Source organism: Xenopus laevis, chromosome 9_10L (assembly GCF_017654675.1).
Source record: "Xenopus laevis strain J_2021 chromosome 9_10L, Xenopus_laevis_v10.1, whole genome shotgun sequence".
Lineage (NCBI taxonomy): Eukaryota > Metazoa > Chordata > Amphibia > Anura > Pipidae > Xenopus > Xenopus laevis.
In genome coordinates this window covers 75,060,600-75,082,873 of record NC_054387.1, presented here as the reverse complement: position 1 = coordinate 75,082,873, position 22,274 = coordinate 75,060,600, and the positions used below count along the sequence as shown (strand labels likewise).

The following is a 22,274-nucleotide window of genomic DNA, read 5'->3' as shown; positions in this document are numbered from 1 at the left end:
TCGAAATTTGAAGTATTTTTTATTCTATTCCTTCACTCGAGCTAAGTAAATGTGCCCCTTACTGAATAAGTCCATAGGAGATTCCAGGGATCAATTTGGTGATGTTTGTGGCCTTCCTGACATTCAAGTTTTTTAAATTCTAATAGAGTTTTTATAATTCAAATCTAATTTGATTTGAGTTTTTGGCTTATTTAAATTAGTTCGAGTTTAAAACGTTTGATTTTATTAATAAATTTAGACTAGTCGAATTTCAAATTTAGGGGAGTTTAAAAATCTCACATGAATTCAAAATTCGACCCTTGACAAATGTGCCTCCTGGCATACAGTATATATAAATATTGCATATGTAAAATAAATATTGCATATGTATTGCAATATAAGTCAAATTAGAAATGAATTTAGATTTACATTATGTGGAAGCATAGAAACCAGTGCATTCTACATGAGACTGAAATAATAATCAGCCCTGTAGCATCAGCTAATATGACAGATGTAACCTCATTTGTTTGTTTTGATCATTTTTGATCACCCCTTAGTTTCTAAGCAGCAGCCCAGAGCATGCACAGTGTGCAATAATGATTCATGACTTGTATTGGGTCATTGAGAGTGGACTGATTTTATCTTTTGATGAAAACGTCAAATGTAGAATGTGTATATAAATATATATACTTGCAAGAAATGTGTTGCACATTACTACCATCATCTTTTACCAAGGGACAATTTACTCCTATGAAACACAGCATATAAGAAAACCAAGGAAACTGCCAACCATTTTTTCAGAAGGGGAAACTTTTATATAAGAAAGGCTACAATATGTTTTTTACAGTACACTTCTTTATTGATATATGAATGTAGGAAATAATATCCTACACCTATCTTATAGGGTTTTTTGTAGAAAAATAAAAGTAAACTCACATTATACTTCTGTCTCATGTCCACAAATTATATAAATATATAGGGGATTGGTATTCTTTGTCAACACTTATGGCTGTAACTTTCCCTGTGCCCCACTCATTATGGACTTGGAACTTTTGACCTGATAATCATGGGCTATAAAAGATTTTGTAACTCATTTCTGGTCTACTGCCCAATCAGCATTCTCAATTCCAGGCTAGTACTGAAGACCTATTGTTCTGCAATAACTGTTGTCTAGTACTCCACTCCAAGTGATTTAGAGTGAAAATTGATGTGTTATTCGAAGGCACATTCCTTTGCAGAAAACATGCCTGAAGAAGGGATCTAAATCCACTTGGTAGCCAATAAGGGTATCATATCAACCCTACTTTTTTAACAGACTGTTGAATATCTTCCATTCTTTAATCACATATATAATCTTGTTATTTTTTAGAAATTGGCTATGAGAAATAATTCATTCATGGTAATACTGAATCGGTTATAGGGCAGATATCAGCTGAATACCGTTAAACTTTAAGTATGTTATAAATGGACCTATGATAATGATACAGTATATTAACAAAAACCCAGCAGCTACAGAGGATTTTTTAAGGAAATATCACATGACAGCAACTGCTGTACCAATGATAATCAGAGTGGACTGTTTATTATCTAAACCCCATGAAAAGCAGTTGATCTCTCTTTATCTTCTTGTTTAAGAGCTATAAACATTTTCTGTTATATAAATGTGTGGCCTTTAACTCAAGTTCAACTTGAATGGTGGCCCCCATGGCTACACAGCTGCATATTTATATACACTATATTAGAGCTTCAAATCAAATGGACAATTTGAACCAGTGAAGGGTAACAATACATTATATTTAATGTAAAAAATCCCTTTGACTTTTTGGTCTTACAGGTCCTTTCATTGTTATAAGCCTTGAGCAAAGTAGGCTGTGTGGTACCCTATGTCTTATATCTTATACAAGGCAGGGCTTCACACATCTAGCTAAAACTCCCAGAATCTCCAGTATACTGTAATTCAGGACAGACACGGATTGGAGAGCATTTCTATAGAGTATTACTGCTAAAAAACTGTATCCTGCTCTACAAACAACCTATGTGTAGATTTGTTTTATTTGTTTTGACAGGGATAATATGCTGCCCACAAATCTTTTCTAAATAATGTTATTAATTTGTGACGGATACATTTCTATTAGTAAATTTATTCGGCAGGTTAACATGTCACCATGTCTGTAGGTCACCGAGTAGGGTAATACCCTCAAAATAGGTGTATCTGTCTCATTAAGTACCATTTACCAACAAAAACAAACTTAACTTTTATAATGTCTCCCTTTAAGTCACAGTCTCTAGTGCTGTCCTCGGTACTGATGTAGTTTTCATATGTCCGTTTTAGATGGTTAATGCATGTCCCTAAACCAAGATTATTTTTCCAAGTTTGGCTACTCCTAAGCTATATGTAATGCTGGATGTCATTGCTTGTGACGTATGCTGGCTCCTGGATGTGTTCAGGTCTCTACAAAAACTATAAGGACTGTAGTTAGGGAAAAATGGGCAGTGTAAGATGCCTTGGATTTTAGAAGCCACAGTTCAACAGCAGGTTACAGGTTGACTGTTCTAATATAAATACTTATTATATTAACAGTGATTACACAATATAATGATATGTAAGACTATTTCTGGTTAAGAGACATCACCTGAAACTGGGCAAGTGCCCAAATACCAGCCATTCTCCTGGATAGTTGCCTGTTGCTTTATTTATTCTGCAACCATGCTTGTTGTCTGCTGTGTGAGGGGTAAATGGATGATAAACCTGCAGTCCTCCAGCTTTGGTTGAGCTACAAATTCAGCTGGTTATAAATCCCACATATATGTACTAAAAGTATCTAATGACATAATGCTGTATGTTTATATATTTATCTACATCCCTCCAAGGGGAAACTCTGATTTTTAGGGGCTGAACATTTGGCAGCATTGTATTTATGAGAGGTGTGCACAGAGGGAAATCTGCACATAGATGTCACCCCTTCCACCCCTATACCCATCCCCTAACTTGCATATATTTCAGACATGTAAGTTAGGATGCAAGCCATAACAGGGTCTAGACATGCCTGCACCCCCTAATATGTGATCTTCACGTTGCACTGGATACTTTTATCTGGCACAATGTGCAGACAATTCCCCAAACATCCCCCAGATTATATTCCTAGGAGGCTGATGTACTATACTGTATGTGTGTTTGTTATCTATGTTTTGCATTTACTTTTTTTATTGTGTGTATGTAGTTCTGTATTTAGGGATATACACCAATTAGAAAGGTGAGTTTCCAAAGATGAATTGTGGGTGTGGTAAATATTAAAAAAAAAATACAAAACCTGAGATACCTTCATCTTAGGTGCAAGATTATTTAGGTCTTTACTTATTAGGCACAGTGAACAGAGCCAGTGGATTTGAATGATGTTCAACTACTATTGTGTGGTTTTAAATTACAGTTGCGGGGGCACATTTCCCCCTTCCCTGATTACCTGGCTGGAATAATTTAATCCAAAGATTGAATTTGAGGGTCATTTTACAAGTTTAGAAATTGTATTTAATAATGGCATCCAACTGTAAAATACTGTAACTGTACAATGTGTAATATGAAAGATACATGTAATATATAATAATAGCTTATGATAAATACCGATATAGGATCTATTATCCAGCAAGCTTGTTACCTGGGGTATTCCAGATAAGAAAAATTTCCATAATTTGTATCACCAAACCTTTAAGCTATTAAACTATTTAAGATTTAGTGCTTACACCTTGCGCAAAACAGTCAATTGGATGCGCAATACATATAGGTTTCCACACATGGATAAGAGATAAAGACAAAGGGCTGTATGCGCTTCCTGTAATAATCTTCCACCAAATTATAAGTTCCTCTTTCGTTAGAAATCACTCTTGTCTCTCAGAGAAGAAAATGGATGTACATCTCTCAGCTACAGAAGTGAACGCCGCTCTCTCCCTCCAAGTGAAACAGCACCTTCTTCTCTGAGAGACAAGAGTGATTTGTAACGAAAGAGGAACTTATAATTTGGTAGAAGTTTATTACGGGAAGCGCATACAGCCCTTTGTCTTTACTAAACTATTTAACCATTAAATAATCCCAATAGGATAGTTTTAAGCATTTTACTTAGGATCCCATATGAGGTACTGTTTTATTATTACATTATGGACATTGCCATACTTTTGAGTATTCTGGATATTGAGTTTTCATACCTGTATGACATATCAGAGGGCCTTATAGCTTGTGATACAGAATTACAGTACTGTAACTGGCATTTAAAACAAAAACACAATGCAAATTATATTGTGGTTTTTTTTGTACCCATTTTAACCTGAAATGGGGAACCAACAGGAGCAAATTAAAAAAAAAAAAAAAAAAAAAAAAAAAATATATATATATTGTTTTTCTTAATGATATTTCTCAGAAAATGTAATACCGGAGTTAAACACTTTCTCAGAAACATTGAGATCAGTGGGGGTATATTTATTATGATTTTAAATTGAATTATTATTGCCTTATTGCAGTGTAATGTTAAAGGATGCTATATTTGCAGACTCTCTAATGCATCTCTGCCTGTTAGACTTAACAGGCCTGTAGAATAGCTGTAATCTCAGGCTCTGCACAATGACATTCACTGATAGCGCTCAGGGATTCCAGAATACATTTGTACATTCCTTGAGAGCATTTGCTGCTGGGGAGGTTGTTGTGCTGTAAAGGTGATTTGATAAGAACCCTGCAGCACCAACCCCAGACCTGCACCACCACCCACCACCATACGTTATTCCATAGAAGGTATTTGGGTGTACATATTCCTGTACCACCCTGTACCAACAATGAGCCAAGTAAAATCTCTGACCACTAGCAGCGTGCGTTATAAATCAGGATGTCATTGCTAGACAATCAGGGTTTTGTGTTCAGAGGATCAAGCAACTTGCTTTTAACACCAAGGTGTACACCACAAAGCAGAATTTATTAGAGACAAATCTTTCTCTTTCTAACCTGGATTCAATGAGATTTTGTATGCCCCCTAGAATGTTGTGGATTTTATCATTGCCAGCCTTGCTATTGGAAACATTGACATCAATCATTTTCTTTAGAGTGATAATTTCAATGTAAAGTTCAATGTAAAAGTTCAATGCATGTTAAAGTGCATGTAGGAATGCCCATGCTTTATTCAGATGGTCCATTGAGCACAGCTATGGTGCAGGTAACCACAGAGCCCTTTAGGGGCAGACCCAAGCATTTATCATATATACAATAACTCCAGACACAAGTGCTAAAGCACTAAGGGGCACAAAGGCCTGACTGCACTCAGGCACCACATCGGACAATATACAACAGCTCAGAAAATTATAGAAACCTATGCACCTTTAATATACAGAGATTAATATACCCACTATTATACATTATTTTATAATGCATAATGTATTATGGTTGAAACACACAACTGAGATCAGTAATTTATCATGGATAACATCAGTAGGCATCTTTTGTTAGGTTATATATTGTATATATACAAAATGTGGAGTATATGACACTTTCTGTAGTCTGAGTAATATTATGTTACCTTTAAGTTAACTTTAGTTAGCAAATAGCTAATTCTAAGCAACTTTTCAGTTGGCCTTATTTTTACTGTTTAGGACAACAACATGCTACTTACTGTATTAGCAATGAAAGTCGCTCTTCTTACCTGCTCCATATTACAGACTGAGATGCCATCTCGCTTTCCTAGCAGGCCAATTGGTGTTAAGGCCTTGCACAGATCAGCTCAGCAGCTCACATTAATCAAAGTGTTGTATAGGGCATTCAGTATCAGGCTACCCCAGAATCATGGGGATTAAAGGGCTCGTTGATGATTGCTAGGTGTAACTCTAGGCCCAAACCTAACTGTGCCCATGAAACCAAGACAAAAGTTCTAGTGATCCTATAACTGTGCTGGTTTGTTTAGCTATATTATTTTACTTGATGTTTCTTAACTATTGCATATGCTAATAAAAGCACAATGAGCCTGAAACCTTTTCAGTTACACATTTTAATGCTACAGCATCTACTTTTGCAGCATGCTCATCTGAAAGTTTCCGGTGTTCAAATGGTCGTTGTATTCCTCTAAGCTGGAGATGTGATGGAACAGCAGATTGCGCAGACAACTCAGATGAAGTTGGTTGTCGTAAGTGATTTTTATATATATAGACATCCAATTATTTTTAAGAGTGTTGAGGAAATGGAGCTCAACTCTTGGATAATAGAGCTAATGCTGTGTTCTGTATTTTAGCACCTCGCACCTGTTCAGCAACACAGTTTCGTTGTGGAGATGGAGACTGCATAATCCGCTCATGGGTTTGTGATGATGAGGAAGACTGCGATGATGGCTCAGATGAACAACATTGCCGTAAGTCATTCTTGCACATGTCTCCATTTGCAAACTTATCAGGGAATCCAGGGAAAAGAGAGTCTGCATGTTTAAAGGATGCCCTTTAAAGGATACACCGTAGGTGTATTCATACATTTTTCCAGTTGCAGTTTTTCTGCATGGAAGACTTTTGCAGTCTGTCTATTTGGCAATAATTGTGGGTCTTGGGGATCTGTAGCTACTGTCTGTAGCAGAGAGTGAGCATTTGGAGTGACATTATACAAGGTAGGGATCAATACACCCTGTCACTCCAAATGCAAAACCTTATTTGTTTGACTTAATTGCAAAACAATTCAGATAAATTGTGTATTGCTGCTTGAAAACAAGCAGACTAGCACAAGCTGCAATCTGTTTATTATCAGACTCACTTTTTTTAGTCTGATAATACCCATAATCCTGGCTGGTAAAGCACAGTGGGAGCTATAAATCAGTAACAACACTTCCCTACCTCTCTTTATGTTGTAACATACAATCATTATCCTTTCACAGCTGGAAGGACATGTTCTGCTCAACAATTCACATGTTCATCTGGACAGTGTATCCCCGGGGCATACAGGTGTGATCGCATGAAAGACTGCACAGATGGGGCTGACGAGAGAAACTGTCGTGAGTTTTGTGATCTTTACATAAAGATTTATGCAAATTGTTTTAATGTATTTTTTAAATTTATGAGCTACACAACTGCATTGTATTTATACTCTTTTATACTCAATGTTCCTGTTTTCAGAATTAATGAAATTGCACTTTGTGTAATATATTTATAATTACTCCTGCAGATTAACAGTGTAAAAAATCACCTAATTTCTCTTTCTACTTCTGAGTTAACCAATGACCTTTCACACTCACTGACAGAGATCTTTGTTCTAAGAGCTACTGTGATCCAATGGGATAAGCTGTTTGTCACCTGAAGTGGGCTTACTTGGACCATGTTAGCCTATTATATTTCTCCATAAGCTAGTTTTAGTTTCTGTGCTGCAAGGATTCCTGAAAGTTTTGCTGCAACACATTGTTTAACTGATCTCATATTTCCCAGTGTTCTTATGGGAAGCACAATGAAAACCTGTAAAATTGCCTGATGACTGCTGAGTGTACTTCCCTTAAACTTTATCCATTTTTCAATGAGCGCTGAGCTTATCTCTTAACTGTAAAACTTAAGACAGATTCACGGAATTCATTGCTTCACCGTTCTCCCTTTAAGACAAATACAAGGAACAAGAGGGAAACTGGTATCACTTGGAAAAACTTCAAAGGCATTCAATTAAGTAGAGGAAACCATTTCCAAAAAAGGTCTGTGAGATTTTCACCTTCCAGGTCCTGTTGGTGCTGTAATCCAGTAAGTGCCAGGGAGGAGTGCTGACCCCTGGAAGAAAAAAGATCCTTGAGTGCAGCACACACTGCTCTTGGCTTAATCATCTTGTCTGAGATATTTCAGCAGGCAGATCTTAGTTGCAGTGGAGATAAGAACTCCATTTTACCTCAGACTAAGGTGCATTATTTAAGAGACCAGTCAACTGAAAAATTCAGCCAATATTAAGTAACTCGGCTCTTTAACATGTCATAAAATGAAAAAGAAGGTTTTTAAATTGCAGTCCATTTTGCAGCTAATGGGATTAGCCCCAAAAGGTAAAACTACCCATGCTCACTAAGATAAACATCTGAGCAATGTTGTAGCCGTATGCTATTTAATTAAGGGAGATAAAATAATTTCATTTAAAAAAACAAACACCTTTTGAGATAAGTGAATTTAAAATCTATTGAAAAATAAAGGTAAAACCAGTTTATAAATGCAACTAAAGGTTCTTATCAGCACCATGTTTTTTTTTCTTCCACTACTTTTTGTCCCAAAAACTCTGGAACCTATATGCATTCACAAGCCTGGAGTTAGGGAAGAAGGGACTTTAGAATAGAAGGACCATGCGGAAATATGCATAGATTAGGGCCCAGTTTGGGACAGACTAAAAATAAAATATGCCTTAATACATTTGGGTATAGAACACCAGCTATAAGTGATGTTAATGGATATACATGCTGGCTTGATCCCTCCTTCTGGGTTTTTTCAATGTGATTATAATAAAGTAGGCTAGGAGAGCTGATAAGGACTTTTGAGACTGGCCTGAGCTACAATGGTCCAATGCTGAAGATAGAAGCTGAGTCAGTAATAGAGTAGTTGAATGCTGATTATTTTTCCCTGCTCTATAACCATATACTTGCAGGTTGGATTTTTTTATATTTATGAAAAGTCAGTGAAATATTTTATTTCTCCCTATTGATTAAGCATTTGTTTGCCGGGTTGTAGATGGTGGAAACTATTATAAGCCATGGGCAGTGAACCCACTTAAAAAGTTTTTGACTTGCCCTGTGATAAATTCTCAAATTGGATTCCTAGGGGAAATTTACGAATGCTAAGAACTTTGTGGAAGAAATAATTGTTGCTAAGGACTGGAATACAAAAATTGGACAAAAAAAATTCAAACTAGTTTCCCCTTCCATTTGCAGAATACCCTGTGTGCACTGAACTCTCTTGTGCTAGTGGAGCATGTTACAACAGAAGCCAACGGTGTGATGGTATTGTAGACTGCCGGGATTCTTCAGATGAATCCAACTGCAGTAAGTCTCATGGGATCTGTATGAAGTGGTTTTTATTTGTGTACTTAATTGCAATAAAGTAAAAAATGAAAATGTAATAAAATGGTTCATACAGCTAGTATTTTCCTTTGCTGTAGTTTAACAATAGTTTAACAATATTCTTGCAAACCAAGGGAAAACTGAGATATTACTGTATTAAGGTCACATATTTATGAGGCCAGAGGTTAAATAAATATCTCCAGGTTTGGACTGGCCTGCAAAAGTACTGGGGTACAGTGGACTTCAGCCTAGGACAATTCCCATAAGTCCTTTCTTATATCATCTATGGGCCTATATAAAAGCTATGCCATTTACCACTGTATGCTGTATATCTAATTGTTGGGAGTGTGGATCGTGGATGTCAGGTTCTCTGTTGGCCTTATGAACTCCATTTGAAAGCTACATCTTTTATGTAGGTGGTGTCAGTAACCATTTCTATCTGAGTTCTGCACCCCACAGCCTCTCTCTGTAAAAGTAAAAATTTAACATCTACCAACCACTGAAGCTGTAGGTTGCATTTTGAAGGAAGACACCCCAAAGAAGCAGTTTTGACCTTGCTACCACCCCCAGACATCCCGAGTCTAGAGTAGCATTTTTGGGCACTAACTGTAGCAGTCAAATGATACTAATGTATCCTGAAATAATGAACTCCAAATGCATGCAAATGTAATAATTGTAGAGAATATATATGGCTAAAACTCTTATATGCGTTCATCTTCACAGCTCAAAGATGTCTAAGCAGTCAGTTCCAGTGTCCGAGCGGAGAGTGTATCCCGCGAGATTTTCTCTGTGACCATGATGATGACTGCGGGGATGAAAGCGATGAGAAAAATTGCAGTACTGTTCCTCTATTCTTTGCTTTTTAAAGTAACACAATAACAGTAAATCAAGCAGCTTTAGGAGCTCATTAAGCATAACTTTTTTGATTTTCTCAGATTTATCAAAAGGTGAATATAAAATAATGGAATTTGCCTCTAGCCTCTTGTGGTGAACTTTTTACCTTTTGATAAATGCATCCCAAAGATCCTTAATGGACGATAGAGCTAAACTACTTATGGAGGCTCCTGTGTCAGTGCAGACAGAAAGGCACATGCCACCATGCTCCTATGATGTTATTAGGGAGTAATATTTCTGTAAATACATGTATAGTTTTTAAACAGGTATGGGACTTGTTATACAGAATACTTAGGCCCTGGCGTTTTCCAGATAAGAGATCTATCTATAATTTGAATCTCCATATCTTAAAGGGATCCTGTCATCGGAAAACATGTTTTTTTAAAAACACATCAGTTAATAGTGCTACTCCAGCAGAATTCTGCACTGAAATCCATTTCTCAAAAGAGCAAACAGATTTTTTTAAATTCAATTTTGAAATCTGACATGGGGCTAGACATTTTGTCAATTTCCCAGCTACCCCTGGTCATGTGACTTGTGCCTGCACTTTAGGAGAGAAATGCTTTCTGGCAGGCTGCTGTTTTTCCTTCTCAATGTAACTGAAGGAGTCTCAGTGGGACATGGGTTTTTACTATTGAGTGTTGTTCTTAGATCTACCAGGGAGCTGTTATCTTGTGTTTGGGAGCTGTTATCTGGTTACCTTCCCATTGTTCTTTTGTTTGGCTGCTGGGGGGGGAAAAGGGAGGGGGTGATATCACTCCAACTTGCAGTACAGCAGTAAAAAGTGACTGATGTTTATCAGATCACAAGTCACATGACTTGGGGCAGCTGGGAAATTGACAATATGTGTAGCCCCATGTCAGATTTCAAAATTGAATATAAAAAAATCTGTTTGCTCTTTTGAGAAATGGATTTCAGTGCAGAATTCTGCTGGAGCAGCACTATTAACTGATTAATTTTGAAATTTTTTTGTAATAAGGATTAATGATATCTTAGTTGGGATCAAGTACAAGGTTCTGTTTTATTATTACAGAAAACAAGGATTTTTAAGAAAAAAATATTTTTTATAACTTCATTAAAATAGAGTCTATGGGGCAAATTCACTAAGATGCGAAGTTGCACCAGGCGCAACTTCGCCGCACTTCGCAAGGCGTAGTTTCGCCAGCGATTCACAAATTCACTAAAATCCGAAGTTGCGCACAGGGGTAGCGTAAGGTTGCGGAGTTGCGCTAGCGTTGTTTCGCTATATAAAGCGAAGTTGCGCTAGCGAAGGCTAATTTGCATACGGCGCGAAATTCAAATTTCAATGGAGGAACACGTATCTGCACTACAAATGCCTAGAAAACCTTCAAATCTGCAAATAAAATTTTTATTTTGCCCTACACATGTGCCCACTGTCTAGATAAGTTGCCATGAGTCAGAAAATATAGGGAGGAGGAAGGGGAGCCCCAAAAATTTTTCGATCTTTTTCAGCCTATCAGCCATCATGTAGAAAACACGCCAGCGTTTTTTGGGAATTAGAAAAAATTTTGACTTTTTTTGAAACAATCCCTATCTACGCTATTGTGCTTCGCCAGGTCTGAGTTGGTGAAGGAAGTCTAGCGTAAAAGGTAGCGTTCACTACACTGCGCAAGTTAGTGAATTTGCGTAGTTTCGTCGCTAGCGAAGATTCGCCTGGCGTAAGGTTGCGAAGTAACACTAGCGAAACTACGCCAGCGTTCATTAGTGAATTTGCGCAGTAGCGAAAATGCCAAACGCTAGCGAATTAACGCTAGCGTTCGGCGCTTCGCGCCTTAGTGAATTTGCCCCTATGGGAGCTATGTGTATATGGGAGCTTTGTGGGTAACAGATTTCCGGATAAAAGATCCCATACTTATATATTGAAATGTTCTCCCTGTAGTAAATATAAACCTCAGTATAGTTTAAATATAGTTTATATATAGTTCTGCACTCTGTTAAAGAAATATCTTTCATTTTTAGCTTACCCCACATGTCGGGGGGATTACTTCACCTGCTCAGATGGTCGCTGCATACATCAGACTTGGCTTTGTGATGGAGATGATGATTGTGATGACAATGGAGATGAAAGGGGATGCGGTAAGACATTTAATTTGAAATACTTTTACTTATGGGCTTCCAAGCAAAAGACTGGTTGTGGAAATATAAAAAAAATGTATAAAATTTATTTTTCATAGGTATTTCCTTGTATTGAGCCAATTTCTGCTAGGAACTTCAGCCTCAAGCTTAATTGCGCTAATACAGTATATCTGAATTTGTATTCATTTTTCATTTCACATTCAGTCTTTTTTGCCAATTGGAAATGATAGTTAAATTCCAGCCTTCCCTATCTGATCAAGTGATTTCTTAATTGTTACATAATTTCGCAAATATTTCTCAGTTGCCTAAAACTGCCCCAGATGGCAATCCTGTTACCAGCCTACACTGACAGTGTTTTTTCTCATAATTAATGTTTTATCATAGGGAATGTTGTAATTTTTGAGTGCTGTAGGATTAGGCCAACCACAATTTTCTGTTCTTTTAAAGTGATTATTTCAGTCTTGATTTTGCAGAATCTATCCTAACCTCTTATCAACCTTAGACCCATTAGGTTCAATCATTGTGGTTGTGCACATGGCTTATACACTTTAAAGTGGTGATAGTTATCTTATGAAATGACAAATTCGAAGCAGATTTTCAGTTGGTCTTCATTATTATTTTTTATAGTTTTTTTTAATTATTTGTTTTTTTCTTCTGATTTATTCCAGCTTTCAAATGGTGGTCACTGATCCCATCTGTAAGGCGACAAATGTATTTTTATTACTCATCTTTCTGTTCAGGTCCTCTCCTATTCATATTCAAGTCTCTCATTCAATTAGTGTATGGCTGCTAGGGTAATTTGGACCCTACCAAACAGATTGCTGAAATTGCAAACTGGAGAGCTGCTGAATAAAAAGCTAAATAACAAAAAAAAATGAAAACCAATTGCAAATGGTCACAGAATAACACTCTCTACATCATAGTAAAAGTTAACACAAAGTTGAACAACCCCTTTAAAGACATTCAAGTGAGAATTCTGCCTCCCGGGGTTGATAGAAACCTCTATTAATATGGTTGTGCAATATTTGGTTGAAATTACACACTAAGGAAGTATAAGTTCAGTATGTAACAATGGATAATTTATATATGTATGCATATCCCAACTTTACACCTTCATCCCTTCATCCCAGACTGCTTTGTAATTGTCCCAGAGTATTGTCAGAATCCTTGCTATTTGCCCACTTCTACTATAGGCACCACCTTACTCTTGTAAACCTGTTATCCTACAACAATGGTGCTTTCTTAAAAGTTAATATACCCAGTGCTATTATAGGCACCATCTCATCCTACTATACATGCAGTCACACAGTCACAGTCCCTTCCCAGGGTGTAAAATCGAAACTGCAGCCAGTGTAATGTCACCTCATACCTGTTATCCTATAGTCATAAGGACCATCTTTCCCTAAGGTCCCTGTTATTCCACAGCCACAACTGGGCGGAGGGCTTTCATCTTAAAGTCCCCTAAAGACACCTCTGTATGCTTTGCCAATAGATCTTCTCACTGACTATGCTATGTAATGCTTATTTTTGTTATCTTAACAATTTTATTTTTGTGTTCTTGTAGAAGGAGGGCATAGGGAATGTGGTCCGGGGGAGTGGGCCTGTCCTTCTTCTGGCCAGTGCATTCCAGTAGATAAAGTTTGTGATGGGATTGTGCATTGTCAGTTTGGAGAAGATGAAAGCAACATAACCGCAGGGCGGAACTGCAGTAAGTGTTTGTGCTGGGGAATTGCTCTGTTATGGCAATTGCCAATATGAAGTTAAATACTATGTTTTTACAATCAGTTCACAGATTGTACATCAAGACTTAGTGGAATTTAAGTATATTTCACCCTGTGAAAGTAAAGTTTGCTCCCCCTTCCACATGAGGTTGGGAAGCAGGAAAATGTCCTGTCTGACATAAAACAAGTGATCCAATAAGAGTTGCAATAATAAAGTGTGTATCTTCCCTGTTTTGTAAGTATAGACAAGGCAGATATAATCCCTTTATAGGTTCTGGTCTACTGTATGCAGAGTGTTATGACATCTTAGGTTAAAGAATCACTATTTATTAGAGAACAAGAACATGTATAAAAACAACTCATGTCAATATGTATTTAAAAATAAAGTCAATATAAATACCTCTTTGCCAATGGTGCATGTTACCTTTTATATTTACACCCTCAGATCACTGTTTCCTCATTATATATGTAACACTGTATACCCAACATTTTCTTCCTTTCAAAAACTATCTATAAATGTCTGACACATACTGTATATTTTTGGAAAACAGGTATAAACAACTGTGCATCTTTAAGCTGCCAGCATCGCTGCCATTCTTCCCCAACTGGAGGCCTTTGCTACTGTCCTGCAGGATTTGTTATCAGTAGTAATGACAGCCGAACATGTATTGGTTAGTAGAGATATCTGCATTTATTCTTTATTCAGGGCAATAATGTTTCTGAATTCAAACACAGTAAGGCAAAGTGAACACAAAACTGTATACTTGAACAACATTCACAAATGTACTTAGCTACAAATTTGTTATAACAATTTGCACATTCCACTTTGTAAACATTGGGAGTAGACTCTATGATAAACTCTATATAGCCTAATTAAACAACAAAAGACTTATACAGTATACGCATTTTGTGATAAAGAGGGAAAAATCTCTACAAACTTACAACCACTTTGTAAATGTTCTGTATTTCATATATTCGTTGTACTTCAGATTTTGATGACTGCAAAATGTGGGGAATATGTGATCAGTTTTGTGAAAATCGCATTGGGAGTCATCGATGTAGCTGTGCAGAAGGATATATACTAGAGCACCATAAGCACTGCAGAGCCAACTCCACCAGTAAGTTGTCTGATATGACAAACATGCTAAAGTTTTATATGTTTTGCATATTTGATTGTCTCACCTATTACTGTAAAATTGTTTTGAGATTTAGCTGCTGGTTGCCATATTATATGGCACTAATACTTTCATGTTTGCCACCATGTCCTTATTGCATAGTCTGTAACAATACCCGTTTATTAATACCGTAAAAGGAAATATTTAATCTTAATATATTGGGAAGTGAAGTTTGCACAAAGAACAGGAATGTATTTATTGCTTGTTGTGCCCTAGGACATGATAGCCTAATCCTTTGGGAAATATGCCACCCTAATAAGCCCTTTTAATGAGCCTTTTAAGGTAAAAAAACATATACCATAATTTCATCTGCTCACTTTATAGTGACTGAAGTGTTTGTATCAGTAACAGGGAATTTGTCCCACAGTGGATCTACCAGTCACAGTGGGTTACCGGTCCTGTGATCTCCTAGTGTCTTAAAGTACTGCTTCCATTTGTAAATGGTAACACTTGTTTCTCAGCCAGGGCTATAGCATAGGGGCCCAGAGGGATTAGGGGTCCATCTAGCCTTTTCAATTATTATCTTAATTTTCTTTAAAAAAACTATATAAATATTTTTCTCTGCGCTGCTGGGTCTGGGTCCAGTTGGGACAGGTGCACGGTACTTGCTTGGAGAAGATTAGTCAGCCAGACAAGGCAAGGCACCTGCTTGTGTCGCGTGCGCTTGAGCTCTCTAAAACAATGCTCATAATCTTTGCTCCCAGTAGGTATTGAATATAAAAGAAATGCAAATACAAATAATAATTGAAAGCTGATCATGGGCCCCTTGTGTCTCCAGGTGCATCCATAACCCTGCTTAATTGTTGTATATTTCAAAATTTTTGGGAGTGGTAGTAGCCTAGAAGGGGTACCTGTGGAAAAGGGCCTCACATATCATTAATGTGCCACTGTTCTCAGCGATTCACTTACCACTCATAACTGAATAAAGTACTTAGTACATAACTTTAAGTCTGCTACTCTAGGCTTGGTCCTTTTAACCAATATGGTAAATACAACCATTGCAGCAAATATTAGCTCCCCTAATGTGTCTCAATAATACACATATAATGCATAAATGCTGCAGTTGTATCTTGTACTCAGAGCTAACTACAATAAGCTTTATGTCATTCAATTTCTCAGTTCTCCTAGTTGTATTAGGTGCGGATGGTCTATAGAGTTGTCGTGATTGTCTTGTAGAAGCCATGGATTGTACAACCAATTTGCACTTTGAATACTTTTAATTATGATTCATGGTGATTCAGACATTTAAGTTGAGACTTAAAGGAACAGTTACACAAAAAAATTAAATTGTTAAAATATAATGTAGCACTAGTACAACTGGTGTGGTAAAACTATAGTTTATATAAACAAGCTGCTGTATAGCCATGGGGGCAACCATTCAAACAGTGTTGGACTGGCCCACCGGGATAACAGGAAAACTCCCGGTGGGCCCAGGTGTTAGTGGGCCCTCTTGTTTCTAAACATTTGTCCTATTTCGTGGTCATTCCCTATTTCTTTATTGGGAAAATGCTTAATAATGTGAGAATATTGTAAATATATATAAAAGACTAGGAGAATAAAGAGGTTGAGTGAGTAGAGGAAGAATAATAGTTTGGAAAGGTCCACTGTCTAAGATTTTCTGGTGGGCTCACGGTTTTAGGTTTTCTGGTGGGCCCAAGGTCTAAGGCTTTCTGGTGGGCCCCTGGCATCCCAGTCCGACACTGCATTCAAAGCACAGGTTACGTAGAAGATAACAGATGTACACTGTAGATTAACATTGTATTACAGAGCTTATCGGTTATCTATTAAGTAGCCTGTGACTTTTCTCATTTTTAGTTTGAATGGCTGCCCCCATGGCTACACAGTAGCCTATTTATATAAACTATAGTAGTGTTTCTAAAAGCAAACACATAACTTTTACCAATGCATAGCAACATTACAAAATATTGGAATTGCTTTAAAATGCTTTTATTTTTTGGTGTTACTGTTCCTTTCAGTTATTTAATGCCAAAACGATTGTTAAAATCATGCTTTCTTGATGGATCATCTACAGCAGGCTCTCCATCAATTATCTTTTCCAATGGACGGGATCTGCTAATTGGCGACATTCATGGGGGTAATTCCCGAATTTTGGTTCAGTCACGTAACCGTGGTGTAGCTGTGGGAGTAGACTTTCACTTTCAACTCCGTCGTGTATTTTGGACAGACACAGTGCAAAATAAGGTATGTAGAAATGTCTTACAAGGCGCAAGAAAACCACTTCAAGGCAAAGTGTTGAAAGAACTTCTCTTTTCCTAATCCAGATCTGGCTGTATCCTTTTTTTCCAGAGGAAAATATCTTGAGATATTTTAATTACAATGGCTATCATACTACTATGCCATTGCTTCTATTAAACAAAGCATTCATTGATATGCATCCCTCTTGTTCAGCTTTCCATGTTCTTCTTAATGGAGTCAAAGTACCTAATAGTGGACATTCTTTCAAAACTAGTCAATCTTTTATTAGTAATTTTTGGTAACCTGATCTATCAAATGTAAAAGTGCCCTATTTTCTACATGATAAAAATCTAATTTTTTTCCTGCATATTTCTCTTGGCATGGAAATGGATCTTTTGATACTAAATGTACTGAACTAAGTCATTGTTTTAGTAGAGCTTTATCAGGGAAAAAATTACCAGACTGAAGAATTGATGCACAGTAGGTCCAATATTTCTGTTAAATTTATCATTAGGGAGTAAATTCCAGACACATTATTTTTCTGGTAACTTCGGGAGTAGATGAGATTTACATTTTTCTGTAATAATTAACTCCTAAGATTACAGAATGAAACTTACCATGACAATGTACATTATGGAGAGTTGAAATCTACCTGCAAAACACACCAATTTTATATTTGAAATATCATCTCTGTTGCTAAATTATAGCAAAGACAAAAATCTAGCAAAGTCACAGGTGCTTATGACTGGGAAGTTAATACTGACTGAAGGAAGTTAAATCATTGTATAGTATAGTATATAGTATAGTATTGAATGGAACATATGAATAAAGGAGGGGTTCTACTTATTCTTTCAACTTAAGTGGGGAATAACCATTAATCAGTGACTACCATGACTGCCTTTGGCATATATTGACCCTAGTATAAATTAAATGGCTATAAGTAACATCCATAGTTGTGGGGTAGAAAATGTGCTTCAAGATAGGCACATTTTTTTTGTAGAGGGGACCAGATATCCAGTTATTCATGGGTTATTCATAGGTCTCACAAGATGTATAGCAAGCTCATTTATATTTGAATGGTGCACTCACCGCACTGCTGGCTGGAGAGGCAGTAATAGATATAATTGAAGCAAAAACACTTTGCTGATAGTGCCCCTGGATGTACTTTTGATTGATTTTTGTCAGCTAAGAGTCCCCTCTTTTACATTTAGAATACAGTTTAATATTGCACACTCAATTTCATTCTGCATTTGGTTCATGATCTTCTCTGTTTAAATTAAATCAGGTTTTCTCTGTTGATATTGATGGTTCAAACGTCCGCGAAGTCCTAAATATCTCAATTGAAACACCTGAGAACCTAGCTGTCGACTGGGTTAGTAATAAAATTTATGTGGTTGAAACCAGCATCAAGAGAATTGATATGGTGGATCTGGATGGTCAGAATAGGATAACACTCATAGCTGAAGATCTAGGCAACCCTAGAGGAATTGCACTTGATCCGTCTGTAGGGTAAGTAGTACTCAGGGATTACTTCATTTTGCAATAATCTCATTGTCATTTTTCCAAACCAATGTGCTTTTTTTAGACAGCTTGTTATGTTAAGCCATACATTGACATGTTTTAAAATTTATACAAGACATAAATGTCCTTATTTTGTTTTGAATCCAGGTACTTATTTTTCTCTGACTGGGGTAGCAATTCTGAAGAGTCCAAGTTGGAAAGAGCATTCATGGATGGCACTAATCGTCATGACATTATTAAGACAAAATTGGGTTGGCCAGCTGGGATTACTGTGGATATTGTAACAAAAAGGCTTTACTGGGTAGACAGTCGATATGATTACATTGAAACAACAACCTATGATGGTCTGGACAGGTATTTATGATGCACTCATAGGTACAAAGCGTATGATGATATTGAATTTGTTTTTTGGTCGTTTTGAAAGGAAAGATGAAACATAATGCTTGCAGGTTTTTGCTGCAGTGGCCAGGGATGGAATGCACCAGAGTATCTTGATTCAACAGTTCTTTCCCCCTTAGCTCATATTAATACTAGCGATGTATGAAGACTAGAAATTGATAGGTCAGAGTCCCTCACTTTTACTGTCAGTGCTCTACACCTAGCTAGTCCCCCTCTGTTTGTTACTGGCCCTACAAGTGCCAAAGTGGCATCCTACATGGCAGTACACAGATTATATGGCATCTCTATTCTTTTCATATAGAACAACACTCTGAATTAAAAATGTAATTGTTTGCAGGAGGACAGTTGTACATGGTGGGAATGTTATTCCTCATCCTTATGGACTGAGCATATTTGAACATTATTTGTATTTTACTGACTGGACTAGGGTGTCAGTAATGAAGGCCAATAAATTCACAGACAACAGCACCCAAGTTGTTTACCGCTCTTCTTCAAGGCCGTATGGTGTTACAGTTTATCATTCTGCCAGGCAGCCTTATGGTAAGACCTCCTGATTATCTCTCAAAACTGATTCATATTAACAAATTTAAAATACAAGGTTTAAAATGATACATCATAATATATCAGCATAGAATGTTCTTTGTCCTAGCATTTAGGAACGCAGCCAAATATTTTTTTTTTACTAAAAAACTAAATTACTTTGTATATTTAGCATTTAGTCATTTAGTAAACATGTCAACTATCCAGATATTTTTTTTGAGTCACTTGGATTTGCCCCCCACCCTTTCTTGGCCACTCACTGTGAGGCCCCAGTCTCTTGTCCCAACATTTCTTTTGAAAAGGGTCTTATTATCTATTATCTCCATGGATGCATCACTCAACAGTCCTGGGGTTGCCATTAGGGGTGAGATGACATTACAGGTTACACCAAAAGGATTCACAGCTGCACATACCCTTTAAATATACTGTGGTGCAGGGTTCCCTAGACATAATGAGACGTCCCAGAATACTTGTTGTTCAGAAGATAGAGATCACACTCAGTGAAGCTTACACCATTTATTATGCCAGTGTAACCACCCAGATCAACTTTTCGGAGGGGCACTCATCATCCTGACGAAGGTATGGAGTGCCCCCAAAAAATATTGATCTGTGTTGTTACACTGGTGTAAACTCCCCTGCCGAAAACATTTAGTGAGTGCGGTCTCTATCTTTTGTACTATGAGTACACTACAGGGACATGGCCTAGACCCACCCAAAAAGGTGTACAGCCACTCTGATTTAGGTCTGATTTAGGACCAATTGTTTCTATGCAGACAGGTGGACTCCTATAACTGGACAAAAGTTGCATGAAATGTATTGCTGTAACTCATGGAACTAGAAAGCATGGCTTTATAAAATAATCAGAAATAAGTTTTAATCATCATTAATATTCTAAAAATTATATATTGTTCCTCATGCCTGATAGTATCCCCTTACACAGAAATATGCAGTAGAAAGTCAGTGACATTTTCATCCTCCCCATGGGTAATGCAACATATTGTAATAATTATTAGACCTTCACTGAAATAGCATGTAGCATATTTTTAAAAAAAAAGTGTTTTCATTTTGAATTTTCTGTTTAGTTTGGAATCCATGTGGAACCAATAATGGAGGCTGCGAACAAATCTGCATTCTGAGTCACAGAACAGACAATAGCGGGCTTGGTTATAGATGCAGGTGCAAACTGGGGTTTGACCTACATGAAGACGGACGTCGTTGTGTGGGTAAGAATGCATTCACCTCATTCAGCTGCTTCCAAATGTCATGATATTTTCCAAATAGGTAATTTTCAGAATTTCTCCCTTGCAGTGGTTCGGAAATTCTTGCTCTTTTCCTCACAACTGGCTGTCCGTGGTATCCCTTTCAACCTCTCCACTCAAGAAGATATTATTATTCCCATCACTGGGGTCCCCTCCTATTTTGTTGGAATAGATTTTGATGCTCAAGATAATAGCATCTTTTACTCAGACACTGTGAAAGACATGATCTATAAACAGAAAATTGATGGAACAGGTAATAAAAATGGCATTTTGATACATTATTTAAAAGTTTTTTTATAGCATCAGGGACACAACATGGTGATATGACACTTCCACAGGTATAATTTTCTTTTACATTTGACCTTCAAAAGCATATAGGCAATTATTTTAAGTTAGAACTTCATATAGGCATATAGTGCCAAAATGTTATATTTACTGGAAGCAAGCATTATGGCTTCTATGTATATTTATTAAAGAAAGTGGGTTAAAAAAGGAATGCTCCATGCATACAGTAAGCTATGATATTTATTGTCTATAGGAATATAAATGGAGTATAGAACCCTAGTCATTACTGTGAATGACAGAATCCCAGATATGCTATTAAGATAACTAAAGAGAACGCAAACTCTGTCGATGCAGGGGGAAGGAGTGGGGGGGGGGGGGGTGCTGGAGGTATAGAGATCCCAGCACTGACTGATAAGCAGATTCAATATGTTTATGAAACATGTCTTATTCACAAATTTTATGAGGGGCTTAAACTTATTTTGTTGTGAGGCCCAGCAGCATCTACTTACACCACTAATTTGTACAATTTACATTATTAGGATCTCCATCTGTAAAACGTTATTGTGATAGTATTTGTGATATCTTCTTTCTGATTAAAAGCAATGATTAATTCCTCTTACTAACTTATTATTAAATGCAAAATTAGTAGGCAAAGAACAAGATAGTCTATTCATTGAGACCCATCTGTCTCAGTCATACAAGGCATTTAGGAGAAATTCTTCTTTGAAGCACGTGGAATTTCAGAGGGAGGCACCAACAGTTAGTACTTGCCAGTGCCAGTTTATTAAGGAACTGTTGGTTTGCAAAACGTGGAAGTCTGAAATGAGTCAAGAAATTTACACTTACTGTATTACACTGGGGGTTTCATTACAAGCAAACAAAAACACATTATGGGGAGTTTATGAATGTACTTGTATTTCTTTTAGTTAAGCATGCATGCAATAACTCCTGTCTGGGCTTGGCTTGTGTTCATATGTTACATCAAAGGGGTCCTATATTATGTGTATTTATTTTAAGCATATTTAGGTAATAATTGTTATAATTTAAGGGTTTATTCACATTTAAGTTAACTTTTAGTATGTTATAGAGCATCCTATTCTTAGCAACTTTTCAATTGGTCTTCATTTATTATTTTGTATAGGTTTTTCTTCTTCCTTTTCAAGTCAGACTAAGCTTCCATAATATTAA

The 22,274-nt window shown here is 36.9% G+C and overlaps 1 protein-coding gene across 4 annotated transcripts in view; it reads left to right on the top strand.

Annotated features, from left to right (window-relative positions):
• lrp2.L (LDL receptor related protein 2 L homeolog) overlaps positions 1-22,274 on the top strand; it is a 107,961-nt gene that overhangs the window by 18,053 nt on the left and 67,634 nt on the right. For all 4 annotated transcript variants that reach the window (XM_041577166.1, XM_018235881.2, XM_041577167.1 and 1 more), the window contains exons 2-16: positions 6,024-6,131; positions 6,237-6,353; positions 6,864-6,980; positions 8,871-8,981; positions 9,723-9,836; positions 11,874-11,990; positions 13,555-13,698; positions 14,263-14,382; positions 14,701-14,829; positions 16,919-17,088; positions 18,368-18,591; positions 18,751-18,957; positions 19,340-19,542; positions 20,625-20,765; positions 20,851-21,054. In XM_041577166.1, the coding sequence (XP_041433100.1) occupies positions 6,024-6,131; positions 6,237-6,353; positions 6,864-6,980; positions 8,871-8,981; positions 9,723-9,836; positions 11,874-11,990; positions 13,555-13,698; positions 14,263-14,382; positions 14,701-14,829; positions 16,919-17,088; positions 18,368-18,591; positions 18,751-18,957; positions 19,340-19,542; positions 20,625-20,765; positions 20,851-21,054 (2,226 nt within the window). The remainder of the gene's footprint in view (positions 1-6,023; positions 6,132-6,236; positions 6,354-6,863; positions 6,981-8,870; positions 8,982-9,722; positions 9,837-11,873; positions 11,991-13,554; positions 13,699-14,262; positions 14,383-14,700; positions 14,830-16,918; positions 17,089-18,367; positions 18,592-18,750; positions 18,958-19,339; positions 19,543-20,624; positions 20,766-20,850; positions 21,055-22,274) is intronic.